At 48.3% G+C, this 18,165-nt stretch overlaps 8 protein-coding genes and 1 non-coding gene across 10 annotated transcripts; 5 read left to right on the forward strand and 4 right to left on the reverse strand.

Moving 5' to 3' along the window:
• Positions 1-182: 182 nt before the first annotated feature.
• Positions 183-2,014, forward strand: FVEG_10953 (MFS transporter, SP family, general alpha glucoside:H+ symporter; the record flags this gene model as incomplete). Its single annotated transcript, XM_018900116.1, has 5 exons — positions 183-402; positions 460-717; positions 769-1,017; positions 1,073-1,379; positions 1,434-2,014. Exons 1-5 carry the CDS (start codon positions 208-210, stop codon positions 2,012-2,014), a joined length of 1,590 nt encoding a protein of 529 aa, XP_018758336.1. The 5' UTR covers positions 183-207.
• A 357-nt stretch (positions 2,015-2,371) lies between these two features.
• On the forward strand, positions 2,372-2,462 carry FVEG_16934. Its single transcript has one exon. It is a non-coding gene; the product is annotated as a tRNA-Phe (tRNA).
• Positions 2,463-2,730: 268 nt separating this feature from the next.
• On the reverse strand, positions 2,731-4,165 carry FVEG_10952 (hypothetical protein; the record flags this gene model as incomplete). The annotated part of the gene is made up of 3 exons (XM_018900115.1): positions 2,731-3,246; positions 3,298-3,867; positions 3,923-4,165. 3 exons carry the CDS (start codon positions 4,163-4,165, stop codon positions 2,731-2,733), a joined length of 1,329 nt encoding a protein of 442 aa, XP_018758335.1.
• A 550-nt stretch (positions 4,166-4,715) lies between these two features.
• FVEG_10951 (hypothetical protein) lies at positions 4,716-6,835 on the reverse strand. Of its 2 annotated transcripts, XM_018900113.1 has the most exons (4): positions 6,740-6,835; positions 6,387-6,693; positions 5,067-6,333; positions 4,716-5,016 (listed from the first exon to the last, which is right to left on the reverse strand). In XM_018900113.1, the coding sequence occupies exons 1-4, from the start codon at positions 6,741-6,743 to the stop codon at positions 4,876-4,878; spliced, it is 1,719 nt and encodes a 572-aa protein (XP_018758333.1). In that variant the 5' UTR covers positions 6,744-6,835; the 3' UTR covers positions 4,716-4,875. The 2 variants fall into 2 exon arrangements, with proteins under 2 accessions (XP_018758333.1, XP_018758334.1); XM_018900114.1 differs by having other exon boundaries at positions 6,387-6,835.
• A 2,251-nt stretch (positions 6,836-9,086) lies between these two features.
• Positions 9,087-9,482, reverse strand: FVEG_16933 (hypothetical protein; the record flags this gene model as incomplete). Its single annotated transcript, XM_018906168.1, has 1 exon — positions 9,087-9,482. The coding sequence occupies one exon, from the start codon at positions 9,480-9,482 to the stop codon at positions 9,087-9,089; it is 396 nt and encodes a 131-aa protein (XP_018758332.1).
• Positions 9,483-11,467: 1,985 nt separating this feature from the next.
• On the forward strand, positions 11,468-13,879 carry FVEG_10950 (hypothetical protein; the record flags this gene model as incomplete). Its single annotated transcript, XM_018900112.1, has 1 exon — positions 11,468-13,879. The coding sequence occupies one exon, from the start codon at positions 11,468-11,470 to the stop codon at positions 13,748-13,750; it is 2,283 nt and encodes a 760-aa protein (XP_018758331.1). The 3' UTR covers positions 13,751-13,879.
• Positions 13,880-14,174: 295 nt separating this feature from the next.
• Positions 14,175-16,217, forward strand: FVEG_16932 (hypothetical protein; the record flags this gene model as incomplete). The annotated part of the gene is made up of 5 exons (XM_018906167.1): positions 14,175-14,363; positions 14,416-15,135; positions 15,187-15,500; positions 15,544-15,882; positions 15,965-16,217. 5 exons carry the CDS (start codon positions 14,175-14,177, stop codon positions 16,215-16,217), a joined length of 1,815 nt encoding a protein of 604 aa, XP_018758330.1.
• Positions 16,218-16,307: 90 nt separating this feature from the next.
• Positions 16,308-16,508, forward strand: FVEG_16931 (hypothetical protein; the record flags this gene model as incomplete). Its single annotated transcript, XM_018906166.1, has 1 exon — positions 16,308-16,508. One exon carries the CDS (start codon positions 16,308-16,310, stop codon positions 16,506-16,508), a length of 201 nt encoding a protein of 66 aa, XP_018758329.1.
• Positions 16,509-16,547: 39 nt separating this feature from the next.
• On the reverse strand, positions 16,548-18,023 carry FVEG_10948 (hypothetical protein). The gene has a single exon (XM_018900111.1). It carries the CDS (start codon positions 17,745-17,747, stop codon positions 17,265-17,267), a length of 483 nt encoding a protein of 160 aa, XP_018758328.1. The 5' UTR covers positions 17,748-18,023; the 3' UTR covers positions 16,548-17,264.
• Positions 18,024-18,165: the final 142 nt, after the last annotated feature.

Genomic DNA, 18,165 nt, shown 5'->3' on the forward strand with positions numbered 1-18,165 from the left:
CATTACGCGCACCTATAGGATGCAAAGAATAACAAGGACAGTATCTTACGGAGAACTCCACAACTCCACCTATTTGCTTGAGAGAAGGTTTGAGCCAGAATGCGGAGAGTCGTGCTAAGAGATTATGTATAATTACATTAGCCGTCACCAGCTTTCTGGGCTTCCGATGACTATCTTGGCAGATGCAACTGCAGGCCAATTGCCAATATGTCTGAACAGATTCTCAAGCCAAAGGAGGAGCTTGGTCATGCCGACTTTGACCATAACGAAGTCTTGAAGAACAATGATCTTATGCATGATGCCTTTGATGCTGAACAGCGCGAGCATGAGCAGGGTGTTTGGGCTGCCGCGAAGGCCCATCCTTGGGCTTGCTTCTGGGCCTTCATCATGTGCTTTACCATTGTGAGTCAATGACAAGAGTCCTCATCTCTAAACGGCCACTGACGTTTGTTCAACCAGGTCATGGAATCGTTCGATATGTTTCTGAACGGAAACTTTGTCGCTCTGCCCGCCTTCCAGAAACACTACGGAGTCCACGTCGAGGGTTCAGGCTGGACCATTCCAACAAGATGGCAGAGTGCTCTCTTCCAAGCAGGACAATGTGGTGCTTTCGTGGGTGTCTTCCTTGCCGGACCTATCACCAATAAGTTTGGTTACCGATGGACAACAATATTTGCCCTGATGCTCATGAATGCGACCATCTTCATCTCATTTTTTGTAAGTCGTCAACCTACCCCGTCCCCAGACGGCACCTAACCGGACTTATAGGCCAACTCGTTGGAGCTCCTTGTCGTCGGACAAGCACTGGAAGGGGTACCGTGGGGTTTCTTCATTGCCAACTCCCCTGCCTACGCTTCTGAGATCGTACCCCTTGCGCTCCGTGGTGCTTGTACAGCGACTCTGCAGATGAGTTGGTCTATCGGATCCATCATCGTGGCTGGTGCTACTTATGCCTACAATAAGAGAAATGATCAGTGGGCTTGGCGTGTGCCTCTCGCTTTGCAATGGCTTTTCCCCGTAAGTGATTCTCAGACTTGTCAATTATCCCCTGCCTCTAATATTTTGCCTGCAGACCCCTCTCTTGATTCTCGTGTTTCTCTCTCCCGAGTCTCCATGGTGGCTCATTCGTAAAGGTCGCAAAGATGAGGCACTGCGCTCGATTCAGCGCCTCGGAAGCGATGACAAGGAGGTAGCTCACCAGAAGCTTGCCATGATGGAGCGTACTGTCGAGATTGAGGAGCAGGAGGGTGGCAACCCTTCTCTGCTCGACCTCGTCAAGGGTACCGACTTGAGACGAACAATCATTACTTGCTTGATCTATGCCTCCCAGAACTTCGCCGGTAACTTGATCGCTAACCAAGCCACTTTCTTCTTCGAACGTAAGTTTCACCCATGATCGTTCCCGCAAACTGCTTTGCTAACCTCAACTCTAGGAGCTGGCGTCTCAACCGAACGTGCGTTCCAGCTTAACCTCATCAACTCATGCCTCCAGTTCGTTGCCAACATCTTGTCTCTCCCCATCACCAGTTCTTTCGGCCGCCGTACTATCTACCTCTTGGGAACAATCATCAATGTCGCCTTCTTGTTCATCCTCGGCATCGTCGCCACAATCCACCAGACCACCGCCACCAACTACACACAAGCTGTGCTTGGAATATTGATATCCTTCGTCTATGCTGGTAGTCTTGGACCTATCTCGTACACAATCATCGCCGAGACCTCGTCTGTCCGACTTCGTGCTCTGAGCACTGGTGTTGGTCGTGCTGCCTACTACATTGCCGAGATCCCCATGATCTACCTGGCTTCAAGACTCCTGAACCCTACCGGGTGGAATCTTGGTGGCAAGTGTGGCTATGTCTGGGGAGGCACTGCAGTTGTTTGCTTCGTCTCGGCCTACTTCTTCCTTCCTGAGCTGAAGGATCGATCATACCGTGAGACTGATATCTTGTTCAAACGCAAAGTCCCTGCAAGGAAGTTCAAGTCGACTGTCATCGATGTCAGGGACAACGAGTAGAGACGAAATTAAGATCTATAGTTTACGCGATTATGCGGCGTATTTGTTGGAAATCGTATGTTTACGGGTAGCTCAGTTTGAAACACCTTTGTTGTAGACCTCGTATATTAGCTGAAGAGAATTTGAACGACGAAATGATTATGCCTGGCACTTGTCTCTGAATGATCTTATGCTTTACCAGCGATTTCTGATCTACTATTGATACAGCCATACTCGCGATAACAACAATACTTGTCAGAACTCTCATAATCAGTCTTCATATGTCTGAACACCTCCTACCAAGAGCTACTGGAGCTTTCTTATCGAGATCTACAATCATATACTCATATCCCAAGCACTATGACATAATCGCAAGTCGCGGGTTTAGCTCAGTTGGGAGAGCGTCAGACTGAAGCCAAACTTCATCACCGATATCTGAAGGTCGTGTGTTCGATCCACACAAACCGCATCAATTCCTTGATTCCCAGATGTGGAATCTCACTTTTTGCATATTGACACAATAACCTAGAATCGTTCTTTTTTCTTCATCACCGCATGCTAACAACCAACTTCCTCGCTGCAACTTAGAATTTACCAGCAATATTTAGGACACCGAGGGGATAATGATCTTGAACTTATTTCCTACTGACAGGTATGTAAGGATTCCAGCAAGTCCCCGCACAATGGATTGATCTCTATGATCGATCCCATACTAGGCAATTTAGGTCTACTGGTCTCTATGTACGAAGTCCAACTTCAAGGAACTGGTGCACAGATCCAGGAACTTCAGACACATACGTGAAAGTCAACCGCTCATCTGTCTTTGCGAGCAGATTGGTCCAGTCCTGCAAGCTGCGCTCCTGAGAGTTGAAGAACTGCAACATGTGCATGTCTGCCGCATTGAGCATATGACTCAGCGTTGCAAACGGAAGTGCGGCTGTGTCCGGAGGAGCCACAGCTTCAACGAGAACGACTCGTGAGCCACACTCAAGGTGCGGTACCAGATGTCTGAGGATATTTGCCGCATACTCGTCAGGCCAGTCATGAAGAACCATCTTGAGCATATAAAAGTCGCCTTGGGTGTTTTGGGCTTGCAAGAAATCGTGCGGCTCAAACTTGACCCGAGACTTGATCTCGGCAGGTACTTGCTCATCGAAAGAGGTCCGAAGTTGAAGAAGATCTTGGACAATGAACTTCAAGTTAGGGAACGCCTGAGCAATGGTAGTAGAGTCATGCCCACTAGAACCGCCAATCTGAGAGATGTCAGTAAACTTGAGCGAGTGCAGCTCTTTACAGTGACTTACATCAACCACAGTAGCTTCACCAAGCTTATTCCAGTCATAAGCCGACTTTAGCAAGTCATCAGTCTTGATGACAGAGGCCGATGCTGCCACTTGCATGCACTCGGCGAATCTTGCACTACGCCAGCCTTTCGGCTTGCCTTCGGCTTCGCGATTGACATAGTCCCAGAACGTCTGAGGCTTATCCAATTTGTCAATATTAGCTAAGGAAAAGCCGCTTTCAGCTGGTTCCTGACTAGGCTCCTGTTTGCCGCTGCTGAACTTCCAGAGTGACTCTGCAACGTGAAGTGAACCAGGACCGGCCTCCTCCAACAGATGTCGAAGCCAATTCTGATACAGACGATTCCGGGCAGGAAGAGCAGATATAGAAGTATGACAAACGCTATCAGGCTGATCGTTGGCACTGGCAAAGATCCGAATCGAGATAGCATACTTGAGGACGCGGCGCACGATACTTTCTGGAAGTTTAACCCGAGCAGTGATTTCAGCATATGTCGCCGACCCGTCGATTGGTACAGCGTTCCAGAAGTTGAATTGATTCAGGATGTTTGTGACAGATGCATCATGGAATGCCTGTATATCAGCTATCAGTTCTGCCTTTCGCAAGGTGGATATAGATTCCACGAACAAGAAGAGGACCCATAAAGGATGAATCAGTCGGCCCAAGAGCAAGGCGATAGAGGTCAATGGTGGCATCGAGTAGTTGCATGCGAAGACCAATGATATCAGGATCCTTTGGGTAGTCGGCGAGGCCATCTTGTTCAAAAGACGGAGCAGGAAATCCGCCTTTCTCAAGCTTCGCTGCCAAAGCTGTCGCTGCTTGTGATGCAGCTTCGGCGAGGCTAGTCAGAGATGGCGTCGTAGTTGTCATGTTGAACTAGGTGAGATGGCGTATCTGCAGTGCAGGTTTCTCGAAATTTACCACGGCTACTCCACGGGCATGAATGAGTCTTACTTAAATAGCAAAAGCGGATGACAAAGACTATGCTATACTCCTACGGACTTCATCTCCAGGGATCCCAGAGCGTTGCATTGGATTGTGAATGTCAAGCCGACTGATGACTTCGTCGACCCTAAATAGACAAGTGCTGACGATACTAGGAAGCTGTCTTTCCATTTTCGAGCCATTAGGACTAAGATCGTCTCACTGAGACTTGAAGGGTCACAGCAGACTCAGCTTGCAGGGATATGACGCACCAAAGGACTTCCGATGTCCGACGGTATTTGCTAATTGGAACGACTAGTGGTCTCCAGGCCTAAAGAAATGATGTAGCTTCGTCTTTAAGGATTTACAGACCCATCAAAAGTCGGCTGGGAATTTGTCTAACCACAATGACCTAACGACATCCATGTAACTTTGTTGGAAACTTCAATCTGGAGCCGTGGCCAGTTTCACGTCGATCAATCACAGAAGTATAGAACGGCAAGAAATTAACGCTCGATACAACGATATATTTATATATAGAATCCACTTGGGGCTAATCGCCAGTCGATTCAGGTGGAAACCACGCCGCTGCCAGCATGAGGCGAGACACTTTCAAGCTGGCTTGAGCTCACTGTGCTCAAATACTCCAAAGTAATCTATTTCTTTTCCGCAACTGAGAATTCACCTTCTTCAAAAGACTCACGTAGCAGGAACTTCTCATCATTCACATGGTGATGTCGAACCCAAAAGATGATGGTCTGGACGAGGAGAGCAATTCCAGGAGCAGCCCACGCCCACTTTGAAGACTATGTTAGCTAGTGACCAGAGTTAGGACAACCACACTTACGATAAGATTGGGATCTTTGATCGAAGGAATCAAGATCTGAGCCAACGCCGAAGACAGAGCCTGCATAGCCAAGTTGATGGCAACAACAGTAGACTTCATACCCTCAGGCGCCCTTGCATATGCCATCTCGTATGCCGTGACTGCGGTAAAGAGCTCACCAATAGCCCCCAGCATAACGGTTGGCAGCTGCCACCAGATAGAAACCGGGGACACACTATCGCATGTTGAAGCCTGGTATCCGCAAGGTGAGGTTTTATAGACCCTCCACTGGATAATTGCACCGACAATGCTTCCGATGATGGCGGAGGTGTAGCCGACAGTCATGCGACTAATGGGGCCAAACTTGATGTGGTATCTGTTCAAGAGGGGGTATAGAACAAACGACATGATGGGCGCGAAGACCATCAGTGTGAGTGGATTAAAGTTGTGAATCAGATCGTTGGGTGCACCTTTGGTAGTCATCGACGCTCCTTGATTAGATAAAACGGTGCCAACACCGCCGTTATTGAGGTAGAATAATGGCTGGTAGAGAAAGATCTGGCACGCGGAGAGGGTTCTGCGAGCATGTTCGACTGCCTGACTATCCCAGGAAGCTGCCTTGCCCTTCGCAGCAAGAACAGATGGCTTGACCGAGTCAAAGAAGTTCTTAGCCCAAAGCCTGCCCTTGTTCTCTTTGATAGCCAACCAAACGATCTTGAGAAAGGCATCGAGATCAGATCCTTGAGGCGGTGCACGCTTGAGGCTTTTGTACCGCCACATGAGCAGCATTGGCAAGAGGATGTAGATGATGCCTGGAAGGAGAAAGGCGAGCCAAAAACCAACATACTTCTCGATGTAAGTTGTAGCGATCATGAAGAAAGCACCCACGTTGATGCACATATAGAAGATCAACATGATCCTCTGAATAGTGGTCTCAGGGTCAACGATGACACGCTCACCAGACTTGAGGGTCTTGACATATTCTGTCTGGTCGGTATATTGATCGATGATGAGAGGAACAACATTAGGCTTGAACAGACCGGCTCCGACGGCGAGAAGAAAGAAGCTGACCATGAACGGCGCAAGCCCATTGCCGGCTTTGAGAACAGCAGGAGCTGCGCCTCCAACCATGATAACGTGTGCCACGCCGCCAATGATGACTCCATACATAATCGCTCTGAAACGGCCGGTCTTGGTGTCACCGAGCCACGCACCAAAGATTGGGATGACATAGGCAAGGAAGTTGAACAGGAGAACCATGGCCGATGCAAACTGTAAGCCTCGGTTTCTGCCATTGAGCTTGGTCAGTCAATAGTTCAGTCACATATCGAACCAACTTACAAAGCACCAGCATGGCCGTTGGGGTCGTTCTTAGCAACAGCTCCGGCTCCATTGCCTCCCTTTGGTAGTGGAAACTGGAGGAAGTTGTTGAAAACTGTCTTGCAACCATAGAATGAGGCTCGTTCTGCAAGCTCAACGATGCAGAGAAGATATGAAACCCATGGGATACGTCCTGCTATCTTCCGTAATTTCTGTTTCTCTTTGGTGGTCGGGGGTAATCGATCCGAGGAGCTATCGGTTAGAGACACTGCATTAGCCTCAGGATCGGGTGCTAGGCTCTTGTCTTGAACAGCCTCAACTGAAGTTGCTAACAACTCATTAGTTGTGCTTCGATTTGGCACGAGGTTACTCACCCATATTGTAACCTCTAGAAAACAACAAGGTATCAGGGCCTGGGATCCCACAAACAGATGAGACGCTGAAGGGTATGGACTAGATATCTTGTTTATGATGGTTTTGTTACACCATGTTTCGCCCCCGGAGTGATGTCGCCATCATCTCAATCTTCACATCATCGACAAATTACCTAAAAAAAGGGCCTACTGTGGGTTATCCATGTTCCATGCGACCACTTTTGAAAGTATTGGGATCTGTTGGTTTGACATACAGGCTTGGAAGGTGTAGCTGGCATTGTTGGCCACGACGTCGGAGTCGGGCCGCCCCGATCCCACGTTACAGCGCGGGAAGTGGGTGATGAGTTACTAATGTGTCAAGCATCAATCGCCGAACTGCCAGGTAGTTCGTCGGAAGAAGCAAAGAATAGTTCGGGGATTCCGAAAAAGGTGCGAAAAGGTTCAAGAAGAATGGAGCAAACAACCCTACGATTCGTGTGTTGGTCTGGTAGAGGGCTTGCATCTGAGCATCGACGATAGCGATCGTTGCAGTGGAGTAGATTTAACTTTATCCTAGCTCCATATCTCGACAATCTTTGCCGTTTTGCTATAGCAAGAGCAACGAGAGCCGGGTTTCGTACCATATCAGTGGGTTCTGTGCGTCTAACACCACTTTCGCGAGATATTGTGTCACCGGTGCACGGCTAGAACGGCATCTCAGACTTGAACATCGATATAAATTCCCATATACGGTTATATTAGGTCTATCTGAAACTGGTTGTTTGTCCCACTGCGTAAGATTCAGGTTTTGTTTTGATGGAAATGTATTTGAAGTTTTGAAAGGTCTTCTGGGAAACGGGCCGGTGTGTTTGGCTCTGGAAATACGGGGTCCTTGTAGTGGATGCATAGTGAGTGACAGCGCGACTTCAATAACCTAGTTAAGAAATCAACACCATGCCGACATAACGAAGACCGTTCAGTCACAAAAAGCTCAGCATAAGGTATGTTCCTTTATTTGGCACATCACTGTTCAAGTGTCCGGCGTGTAGTCAGCAATGGAATCAATCTATGTAGCTTGTTGTTGATACTCAATGCGAACCTTCACCTTGAGCCATCGAGACACTTAAGATCTGGCATCGAGCTGGCATGCTACGGAATGGGCTTTTGTGCACGAACAAATGATCAATATCAAAGTTTATTTAAGTATCTAAGCTTTTCGCAAGCAAAGTACCTATGTTATGCGGATCCTCCATCCCTAATATGCTTAAAATTCAACTGCTTGAGTATGTTCTTTTGCCACAAGGCAAGTACTTCGGCCGCACATCTCAATATTATCCCAAGCGACCGAGTTATGAGGCTCTGGCGGGCTGAGGAGGAGGAGGGTCAGGCTTTGGGCAGGGCTTAGGGGGTCTGGGTCGAGCCGGAGCAGGCATGTTGTTTTATTTGCGTGAGTGAGATTAAAGTCGTTTGATTGGGCTTTTGGATGTTGGAAGGCTGGAATGGTGTTACGTTCGTGTGCTTTAAGAAAAGAAGAAATTCAAATTTCTCAGTCGAAGAACCTTTCTTTTATAGGCATTACTGTTGTTGAATCACGGGTACTGGCAGTACAGGGCTGATTTGCTACTCATTAATTTCAGTGAGCACGGTTGCAAGATAACACGGGCCAGAGAGCGTGAATAACAAATGTCGAAATGTATAGCCTCCAGTGCTAATAAGATATACTTTTAGTGTTATCACGGTCGATCAGTGCTTTAATCTGAATGAGTCTGTGTTTCAATTGGGATGCGACAAGTTGCCCGAACTTAACCATGAAAGCATAAAGTCAAACTGTCAGCATTGAAAAATATGATAATGCTATAGTTAGGAAGAGACTGCTTGTGATACAGAGTAATAACTATCGAAAAGAAGTAAGTGCCGTTGGCAAGAGGAGTTGCTGCTGAAAAGAGTCAATTGCTGTTGATAAGAGAACTCGCTATTGAGAACAAGTAGGTACTGCTGAAAAGAAAGTGCCTGCATGCTAAGAGCTGAAGCACTAACGCTCAGATTAATACGGTGCCAGCTTCGAGTGTAGGTTTAATCATGCTCAAGGCCCAATGGTCAAATGGAACACCCCCGGGTGTGCTCGATATATGGCGCCTCTCGATACCGATCAATCTGGTCTTTGCCAATTTTTGTGTCTTATTATTCTTGTTGTATTCAAGTACGAAAGATATATCAGCCATTTCCTGCTTCGCTCTAACTAGCTCTGATATTCCTCATACGTATCTAGCAGCTCATATACTCGTCCTTATAGTACAAGCAGCAATTCAACGATTTCACCCTCATAGCATGCAATCGAATCTTCTGGGTACCAAATACTTTCTATTGTTCATTCTAGACAATCTTGCTCCGGCTTGTCTGACATCGCCGTTTTGTTCAACTCTTTGACCTTCTCTTTCATCCTTTCCTTCACATCAACACACTCGCAAGCAAGAGCCATTTCAGCAATTTTTATTTCTGGCATTCCATTGCCTTTCTTGTTGGCCTTTGAAGCCTGCTCAAATCTCCATGCTTTAAGATCTCGCTCAAATGCTGTGGCATGGTATGGTTCATCGAACTCAATTTCGTAACTGTAGTTTGGATCGGCTGGTAAGACTCTGCTGCAATCACGGTGTTCATCGAAGCCTTCGACCTCCTTTATCTTGACATGTGTGATGTTCTGACTTGGTGTGAAGCCCGCAAATAAGTCTCGATAAGCTGGAAATTCAGTACTCGCAGCGTCCATCATGCCATTCACTTGAAGACCATATGCCAAAGCCCAGAAAGGATTGTTTCCAAGTTTCCATTTCTGCTACCTTGGAATACTTTCTCGGTATAGAGGGTATCATAAGGGCTGCAGTAGCCATGTGGTATTATACCATGCTTATCAAGATTGAACGCTGTGTTCAGGGGGAACCACGTCATGTACAAACTCGCAACATAGCGTGATTGCTTAGACACTGAAAGTGCAATGGGTACAGGAGGGCACTTTATGCTAAGATATCGGCCCTGGGGGTTGACAACTGCAGGGACGAACTGTATGTATTCGACGTAATGCACTCGAGAATTGGGGAGTGCATATTCCCAGATAAGGCGCTGGATTACGGGGTCCAGTTTCTGAAATTGTGGAAACAAAGTACTCTCTTCAGGAAAAGACAGAGATGTTGCATGCTTTTTTGGGTCAGGAGACATGAATCGGTAGTTGGCCAAGAGACAAGTATAAAGTGTTTCGATCGGAAGGATTATCATGATTTATGAGTGAACGAATACTATTATTGGTGAGCATAAAGAAGTCATTGACTGTGAGTGCTCAGGCACTAGTATTGAGGCTGGGCATGGAAAACATTCAGGAACTACTGAACATGAAGACTAATCAGTTGGACAGCCGCCAAGCTCATGCTATTTGAACAAAGAGCCACAAGCTTGTTCAGTGGTTCTGTACAGTTCACAATCATTGACTGACTGCTTTTTCCAGATTGAACCAGTCAGTAAACGCACGTGCGCTACATCTTTGTTTCGACCTGAGGTTTGTGAAGCAGCGACGGCTGTATCTACAAAATGCTTTGAATAACGTCAATGCTGTTACATGTCTCACTTAAAGGAATTGCTGAATTACTGCTGGCCTAAGTAGGAAGATATTGATGCGCCAATGATGAGTGACGCATAGGAGTTAGCATGGTATTCAATAACTTGGAAGGAGCTTCTTGTTGGTTTTGGTACATCTCAGGCTACAGAGTTGCCATTGGAAATTTTCACACCCAAGCTCTGCAAGACCATTGGTATACAGATATGGCATACAGTAAGGCAAATAACGGTTTGGGTTGGCAGACCATCCTCTGCCTTCTCACCTCAGTAGCATCCACATCCCTCTTCCGTCTCTGTAACAGAACAGGGGGGAGGGGAGGCTTTCCTTGCACAGGTGCCTAATCAGGTAGCTATGGGGTAGCAATACTAATCATTTTGATATGGATGTCGTCCCCAGCCATGGTGCAACGCGAGAAAAAATATTAAGCGCCTGACCGAAGACAATCCTTACCAAATTCCACCTGGCAGGATCACGTTCCTGGGCGTTTCCCTTAGCGCTTACGCTTGTCAATTTGTCCAGCAGCAGGAATTTGGACAAAATTGACAAATGTGGATTGGTTTGGCAAGGGTAAAACTAACCGATGCGACTCACCTCCAAATAGGATGTCGGAGCTGACATAAAAGCCTCAAAACTCCGAGTCCTGCCACCATTTGGCACGGCTGAAATAGTGGTCTGTAACGTAAGATCCCTGTTTGAGGCTGTGCTCCGAAACATGGAGTCGTGCATTTTGCCCACATTGTTGGTATACCATCATGTTCCGAGGCGTCAGTATGCTGTTGCTTCAAGCACTGTAACATCTCAACTTCGGGCCAGTTGTGGTTATCGTACGCTTGGGGCTCAGACTCTGGCTTTCTTCTGCCCACTTATCTGCGATGTTTTTGGCGATGGCATATTACATTCGTTTACTGCCATGTTCAGTGGGGAGTGAAAAGTTACTGGGATCCCGCTCCTAGCACGACCATGCCTCAAACGATCAATTTTTGCCCAGTTTGAAGCCTCTATTCCCTACCCGCCTGTGACTTATAGCCCCCACTGTGATAGCATGCATGGGGATGTGGTAGGCAGACATCGTTCATAAGTACACAGCCTGCCCGCCTCTCGGCCTCGCAACCACGAGTTGTCTATTCTGCTGCGATCGAGGAACCATGGCCGAGAGATCGACACCAAGATCGCAGCCTCAGTACGAGCCTGTTGAGTCGGAAGAACATGAATTGCGTCAGCTAGCACAACAAAACGATGCTGGTTTCGGAAGGGCATCAGCCAGTGGTAACAAAAATACTGCTGTATTCTCCTCTGACAGCCTGGAGGGACAGTCCGGGAAGACAAACCCATCGAGTTGGAGGCTGAAGACAATCTTGAAGAAATGGCGAATGCAAGCCCTCGAAGCATCAATCCGAAAGAAGAAGAACCGACAGGTACCTATCGTCAAAGACCGCCTCACTGCAATATTGGCTGCTCTGGTCCATCTCCCTGCCATCGCTGGCATTATCACGTTGAGTTTCTACATTTTCAAGAACTACTATATCGGCAAGGAACTCGAAGGCAAGCCTGATTACGATGTCGAGAAGAAACTCGGTATCCAATTTGCTGCGAAGCTCATGGAAATGTTCATCGTGCTGTCACTCAACGCCATCGTCTTTTCCATGATCCGACACGAGTTTACGATCGGCCAGTCTGTCCCGTACGGCGCCCTAGTGGCTGGACAGCAAATATCCGAGATCAGCTTCTTGTGGTCCGAGGAGTTCTTCAGCATTGTCAAGGGGAAGTTCTCTCAGACCTGGAAGAAGATCGGCTTCATAATTACAGTATTTGTTTGCACGATCATGGCACTGGGCGCCTCTTCGCTCAGCGCTGTTGCCATGATGCCACAGGAGGGTGATTGGAGAGCGGGCGGCAGTTTCGTGTACTTCAATGGTACCAGAGATGAAATGTTTCCTGGTGTCTTGACGGAAGACAACACGATAGGATCTGCCTGTAATATTACCGGCAATGAGCGGTGCCCTTCTTGGCAATGGGATGTCATCAATAGCCAGCTCATTTCCAAGCTGCCTCTATCAGGTGAAGTGGACAATGGATTGTTCATCCGACGACCACCAAGCGAGATTCTTGTCGCCGGATACTCTTCGACGCTGGTCAATCTCGTAGTGGATGTCAGAGAGAAATGGTTCAACCTGAACAGCCCAAACCATACCGTCGCCAGAATGCCTCATCTCGGACCCGCTGAAGCTTGCATCACAACGTCACTGCACTGGGAACAGGCTGCGGACGATTCGGCCAAGAGAAAGCAGACTCGATTCAACAACTTCCAAAAGGTTGCTCACAAGCTCAATGCACCGATGCCGATCACCAACACGAGATGTGAGCTGACGTCCTTGACCAACACCAAAGCAAAGACAATCATGTTCCCCGACTTTGTGGCCTTCCCGCCAACAACGCTCAACGTCACAAAAGATGTTGTAAGCGACTGGCTATCTGAAACTCTACCTGACCTGAAGAAACCCGAAGTGCTGTGGTTTGACTCCGCACCAGTCATTGCTAACAGCTCTGTTGGTGTCGTGGTCGCTGTTCCATCCAACAAGTCACGCGAGGCAGCCGATATCTACGGATGTATGATCGATGCACGGTGGATTACCACTGAGCTGAGTGGCGACGCAGTCTCGCTCGCCAGCAAAGGATACCCGCCATTCTCAGGGCCCATTGCCACTGCGCTTGGGGGCTCATGGATTGGAAGCCCGGGTTACGGTCAGCGCGTCCATCTCGCGCCAAGCTTCGCCAGATATCTTAACCCTGTTGATTTGAGAACGAATCGGACAGTCATGCATGAGATGCTTCTCAATAGCGGTGTATGGACAAGTGATGGGAAGGGATCAAAGTCTACGGCGCATCTGGAGGCGGTCCTTGGATCGTTAGCGGCTAACGGCTTGGGCCGATCGACTCCGAACGTCACTGCCATTACAACCTTGGCTGATCCCGATGGCGAGTGGTGGAGAAGCTTCATGCCGCAGGACGGCAAGGTGTTTGGACCTGGAGGCAGCCCATATGCTGTATCAGACGATGACAAGGCTCGTTTCTTCAGTGCAGAGATGGAGACATGGGTGACTGGGTTCGCGTTTGCCGACAACAGCTTGACCATGCGTGGAGCCATGGCCGTCTTTTACGTCTATGCACTCCTTGTCATCGCGTACTCGATCTGGTCCATCTGGTCAGGCATCACTTCATCCTCATGGGAGTCTGTGCCTGACCTTCTCGCTCTCGCTCTTGCGGATCGAGGATCAGGAGCTGATTCCGATGGATTTGGCAAGGGAAGCCCGGATATTATGAAGGAAAACTTTTGTATTTCTGCAGATGGAAATACGCTAAGGCTTAGGGCGACTCACGGTCTGGTGCCACACGAGAACCGCGTCAAGGCTAATGAAGCCTATGATTGAGTATTGGATAAGATTGTACGCGATACGGATGAGATTCGTTTTGAGCGCAGTAAATATACGGCATGTTCTCTCTATTCTCCCTTGATCCTGCGCGTCTCGATCGTCAGTCAAAGTAAATAAATGTTGCATCTGAGGCGTTTACGTCACGAATACGTCTACCTCTGACACCTCTGATTGGTGCCAATTCGCTGTGGGCTCACGTCGTATGTCAGCAGCCGAGACAGGTCTCGCCCGACAGTTTCTGTTTGAGAGTCTCGCAATTGAATTGGCACTCATTCATCACTTCCTGACAAAACTAGACCCAGATACTAATACGTAATACGCACGCTACGTGCTCTTATCTCTGCATTAGATCGCGATTTGAACTAGGCTGGGTCTTTTATTCGGAACAGATCACCGGCCTTATCTGGTGCAGCCCTAGCCAATGTGGACAATGCCCCAGACCAACCCCCAACAATCATCAACAGCTTCTAGAACTGGTTCCTTGCGCCCTTTGTTACCAGCAGACAAAGGATCACGGCCGCCGCCTCCCCCTTCAAAGCGCACTATAACACAGCGTAGGCTCAATCCTGTCTTGGCTGCTTGCGAGCCATGCCGTAAATACAAGGTCAAGGTACCGAGGCGCCTCATATCCTAAGCGGGGTCTAACTGACCACCATCGTTAGTGTTCTGGAGAGAGGCCAGCATGTCGTCGCTGTCTTCAGCGCAGACTCGCCTGCTTCTTTGTTGCGCGACCAGGCGAAACTCGATCACAGGCACTAAACCGATGTACTCACGAGACCAGCGAGGGCTCGAGTCAACGCTCAAGTGTCTACGAGGAACTCGTCGGGCTGCTGAAGAACTTGCCTGATCAGGATGCTCAGGCCATCCTGCAAAGGCTCAGGTCCGGGACGGACGCCGCATCAGTTGTCAATCAGGCTAGAGCAGGCAATGCATTACTTCAGATGGCCGTCGTTCCCGAGACACGATTACGATACGAGTTCCCGTACAGATCAGAAATGCCCAAAGAGTTTGAGCTCAACAATCCTTATCTGAACTCAATGTTGTATGAAACAGCCTCTCTCTATTCTCAACACCAGACTTCAGGGACGATCCTACCCGGACATCTCGCCAGTCTGGGTTCCGAAGAGCAGAGAAGCCCTTACTTGAAGCCCTTTCACGCAGCGCAGGTATTCGATCCTCTGCTTTCTGATGTCAAAGTCTCTGCGTGGACCAGCGTTTGTGACGACGACAATCTCATGCGAGACCTTTTAACTGTACTTTTCCGTTGCGAGTACCATTTCACAGCAGCCTTTCACAAGGACTTATTCCTGGAAGACATGGCAGCGCGGCGCAAAGACTTTGGTTCGTCGCTGCTTGTTAACGTAACTCTTGCATATGCTTGCGTAGGATACCAATCACAATGGCGTTGTCAACATTGCTGAGATGCTTATCAGGTCTGTTACCCTGACTTCAGCAACCGCGTCGAGTATTGGAATCCGAACACTCTTGCCTATCGCTTCATTGCCGAGGCCAAGCGACTATGGGAGCTGGAGGCTTCTATCCCGCGTATGACTACCATCCAGGCAGGTATCCTTTTCAGCGTGTTTCATAATCTTTGTGGGTTAGACGAAGTCGGGAAACCTTATAGAGTGCATGCTGTGGCGTTGGCAAACCAGCTTCGCATCTTCGACACCATCAACGTTGATCAGAGCAAGAGGATACAGAGAGGCACTCAAAACCTGGCATGGGCTATGTACAACTGGGAAACGTAAGTACCTTTTCACACCTTCGACCGTTACTAACAACAGGAGTCTCTCTGCTTTCTCGTTTATGTTATCGCCGCTCATCAAGAAGCCACCAAAATGGCCGCTTCCAGATCCTTCAGAAGACCCGTCGTGGTATGGCGAAATATGGGTTAAATACCCATTGAATCACGGGCTTTCATCCATGTGTTTTGCAAAAGTTATCCATGCTCGAAGCCGGTTCCGGATCATCATGAATGACTATTGTGACGCAGCATACTCAGAAGGTTCCAAGGTAGGGGTTAGCCTGGCCTATCAGTTTCGCGAAAGGCTGGAGGAATGGTACGAAAACCTGCCCGCATCTCTGACTCCTAGGAGAATTGTTCTTCCTGGGCAGCTACAGCTACAGTAAGTTCTTCATGTGCTGACTTTCACTTTTAGTCCAATGTGGCTTCAGTATGCATCAAGTGAGTTGCTGACTGCATCGCAGTATGTACTATCATCACCTACTATTGACGATCTTCGAGCCTCTTCACGATGCAGAAACGACTCGAGAGCCGTCTCCTCGGCGTATAGTAGCTGACTCCAAGAAGAACATGCAGACACTTGTCAGGCTGTACTACCTCCGACACGGATTCGAAGCAATGGACCTCTTCATCGTCATCCCATTGATGGTGATGGGTTATGATAGTATAGATGCCATCAAGGAAGATACACCGGCAGAAGAAATTGAGCTGCTGTGATCAACTCTCATTCTGATAGCCCAAGGCCTCTACTACCAACGAAGAAACCACTACCTGGCGCAAGCACTCTTTAGAGTCATCCGAGGCAAAATGCGCCCCCAGGAGATTGGCTTGCTGAAGAATTCCATGGCGCTGGATAGATACGAGGCTGATCCAGAGCCGAAGATGGCAGTGGCTGTTCGAAGTCATTGGCCAGTGAGCGTTGTTAAGAAGCATGAGGACATGGAGTCACACATCCTGACCAATCTCGTGGAGAACTTTGGTCATGTCAATGTTGAGGAAATCCTATGACGTCTTTTGGCCTGGGGCGATGGATGGGACGCAGGTAATGGAGGTAAGGAGGAACTCTATGCTACAGTTATCCTAGATATATAAACGCCCCCTTCTATTTATATAATGTCCTGGAGAATATTGAAACAGACGATAGTGTCGGCAAAGGCAAACATAAGTAAGCTAGCTGCATATATTGCCTACTAATGCTTTGACGGCACTTTCTATGTACTAAATAGCGAGGTAGGAATAATACCCTTCCTTCAGCCATGGGAGCTTTGTTCACCCTTGCTCGCCGTCATCCATTCCAGGTGTAGGCGATGAACTTGGGCAGCTTATGAGACAATCCTTTTAAGCACATCGTCAACAGCCTCCTTCTGAAGTCCGACTTCGCGCAGCTTCTTCACCTCACTGATATCAACCTTGCTTTCAAAGTCTCCTCCACTGCCCTCCCGGAAATGGGTGATGAAGAACTTTTCAAATGGGGCAGTCGCATCTTTCTGCTGAATCTTGTCGTTACAATCTTTCAGTCCGTCAATCACATCTTGGTAGTCTATGTCCCAGTCCTGATCTGTCGTCCCTGTTGCCTTCTGAACTGCTAGTAGAAGCTCTTTCTGGCTTAGGTGAAATGATGGGATATAGAACGCTTTGTTCTTGTACCTAGACAAGTCCCGTTCAGGGAGGCTCAATACTGCAGCTGTAGCTTGACCAGTCTGTACAACACTCGTCGTGCTGACTTTTCCAACGGCTCCGGTCCAAATCGTAGCTCTGCGGTTCTCAACATCCCCAGAGACCACTTTTGATCATTTCGGGGAACGGGCCGACGGCTACTGAGATCCAACTACTCACGCCGAGTTCCTCAGTCAGATCGCGGATCTTCTTCTTGTCTTGTAGTAGTTGGTTGTCCTCGATCAGTTTCGATGCCAAAGGGTCTGGACCAAACTCTGCAGGTAGGATATATGGAACTCCAGCTTTTGCTGCTGCTCGAACTGCTGACTCTTGCAGACTGACAAGGTGAGGGAGAGGCACCATGAGCACGACAGCATCCTGTCCTTGGAAGGTGCTCGCCAAGAAGGACTCGTCCTTCAGATCACCAGATTTGACGATAACCTCAGGTGGAAATGTGCTTGTTGCTTCGATGCGTTGGACAGCAGTAATGGTGTGAATGCCAGATGCGACAAGAGCCTCGACAGTCGGTCGTCCAACCTGGCCGCTGGAGCCGATGATGGCGATTTTGCGTCCCTGTACTTTGCTTGACATGATAGACTGATACAGGTTTGTGTGTGCTTGGGCTCTTTCGCTCAAGCACTGCAGCTCGAGATTTTATTCTTCCCTCCTCCGACATCTCTAGGTATACGTCATCGACCCACGTCGTACTCGATATCACGAAATTGCGATAGGACAACAGGTCTGAACGGATTAATGCAAAACGATACAAATCACAAGCTAGATCCAGAGATATAATGGCCCAAAATAACCAACAATTCATAACTTTACGGAGTGATGTTGCGAAGAGACTACCCCGAAGTCTTGAACTGAAATGATGAGTTTTGTTAATGAAAGTCATGAAGGAGGGCTTGGACTACTTCTATCTCCGCCATTTTGATGTGTATAGGTGAGTACCGTACTGCTCCACCTTGATATTCACTAACAGATGTGCTCATGCCCCGCCCCAAGC

The sequence above is a fragment of the Fusarium verticillioides genome, chromosome 11, assembly GCF_000149555.1.
Source record: "Fusarium verticillioides 7600 chromosome 11, whole genome shotgun sequence".
Taxonomy (NCBI): domain Eukaryota; kingdom Fungi; phylum Ascomycota; class Sordariomycetes; order Hypocreales; family Nectriaceae; genus Fusarium; species Fusarium verticillioides.

What these genes read in the sequence shown, in the direction of transcription:
- FVEG_10951 (XM_018900113.1), bottom strand. An exon ending in AACGGCCATGCTGGTGCTTT is followed by an intron (nt 6,334 to 6,386) that starts GTAAGTTGGTTC and finishes GCTCAATGGCAG; the next exon opens with AAACCGAGGCTTACAGTTTG. An exon ending in TCAAAGATCCCAATCTTATC is followed by an intron (nt 5,017 to 5,066) that starts GTAAGTGTGGTT and finishes TAGTCTTCAAAG; the next exon opens with TGGGCGTGGGCTGCTCCTGG.
- FVEG_10948 (XM_018900111.1), bottom strand. Translation starts at nt 17,747, where the DNA reads ATGTCAAGCAAAGTACAGGGACGCAAAATCGCCATCATCGGCTCCAGC.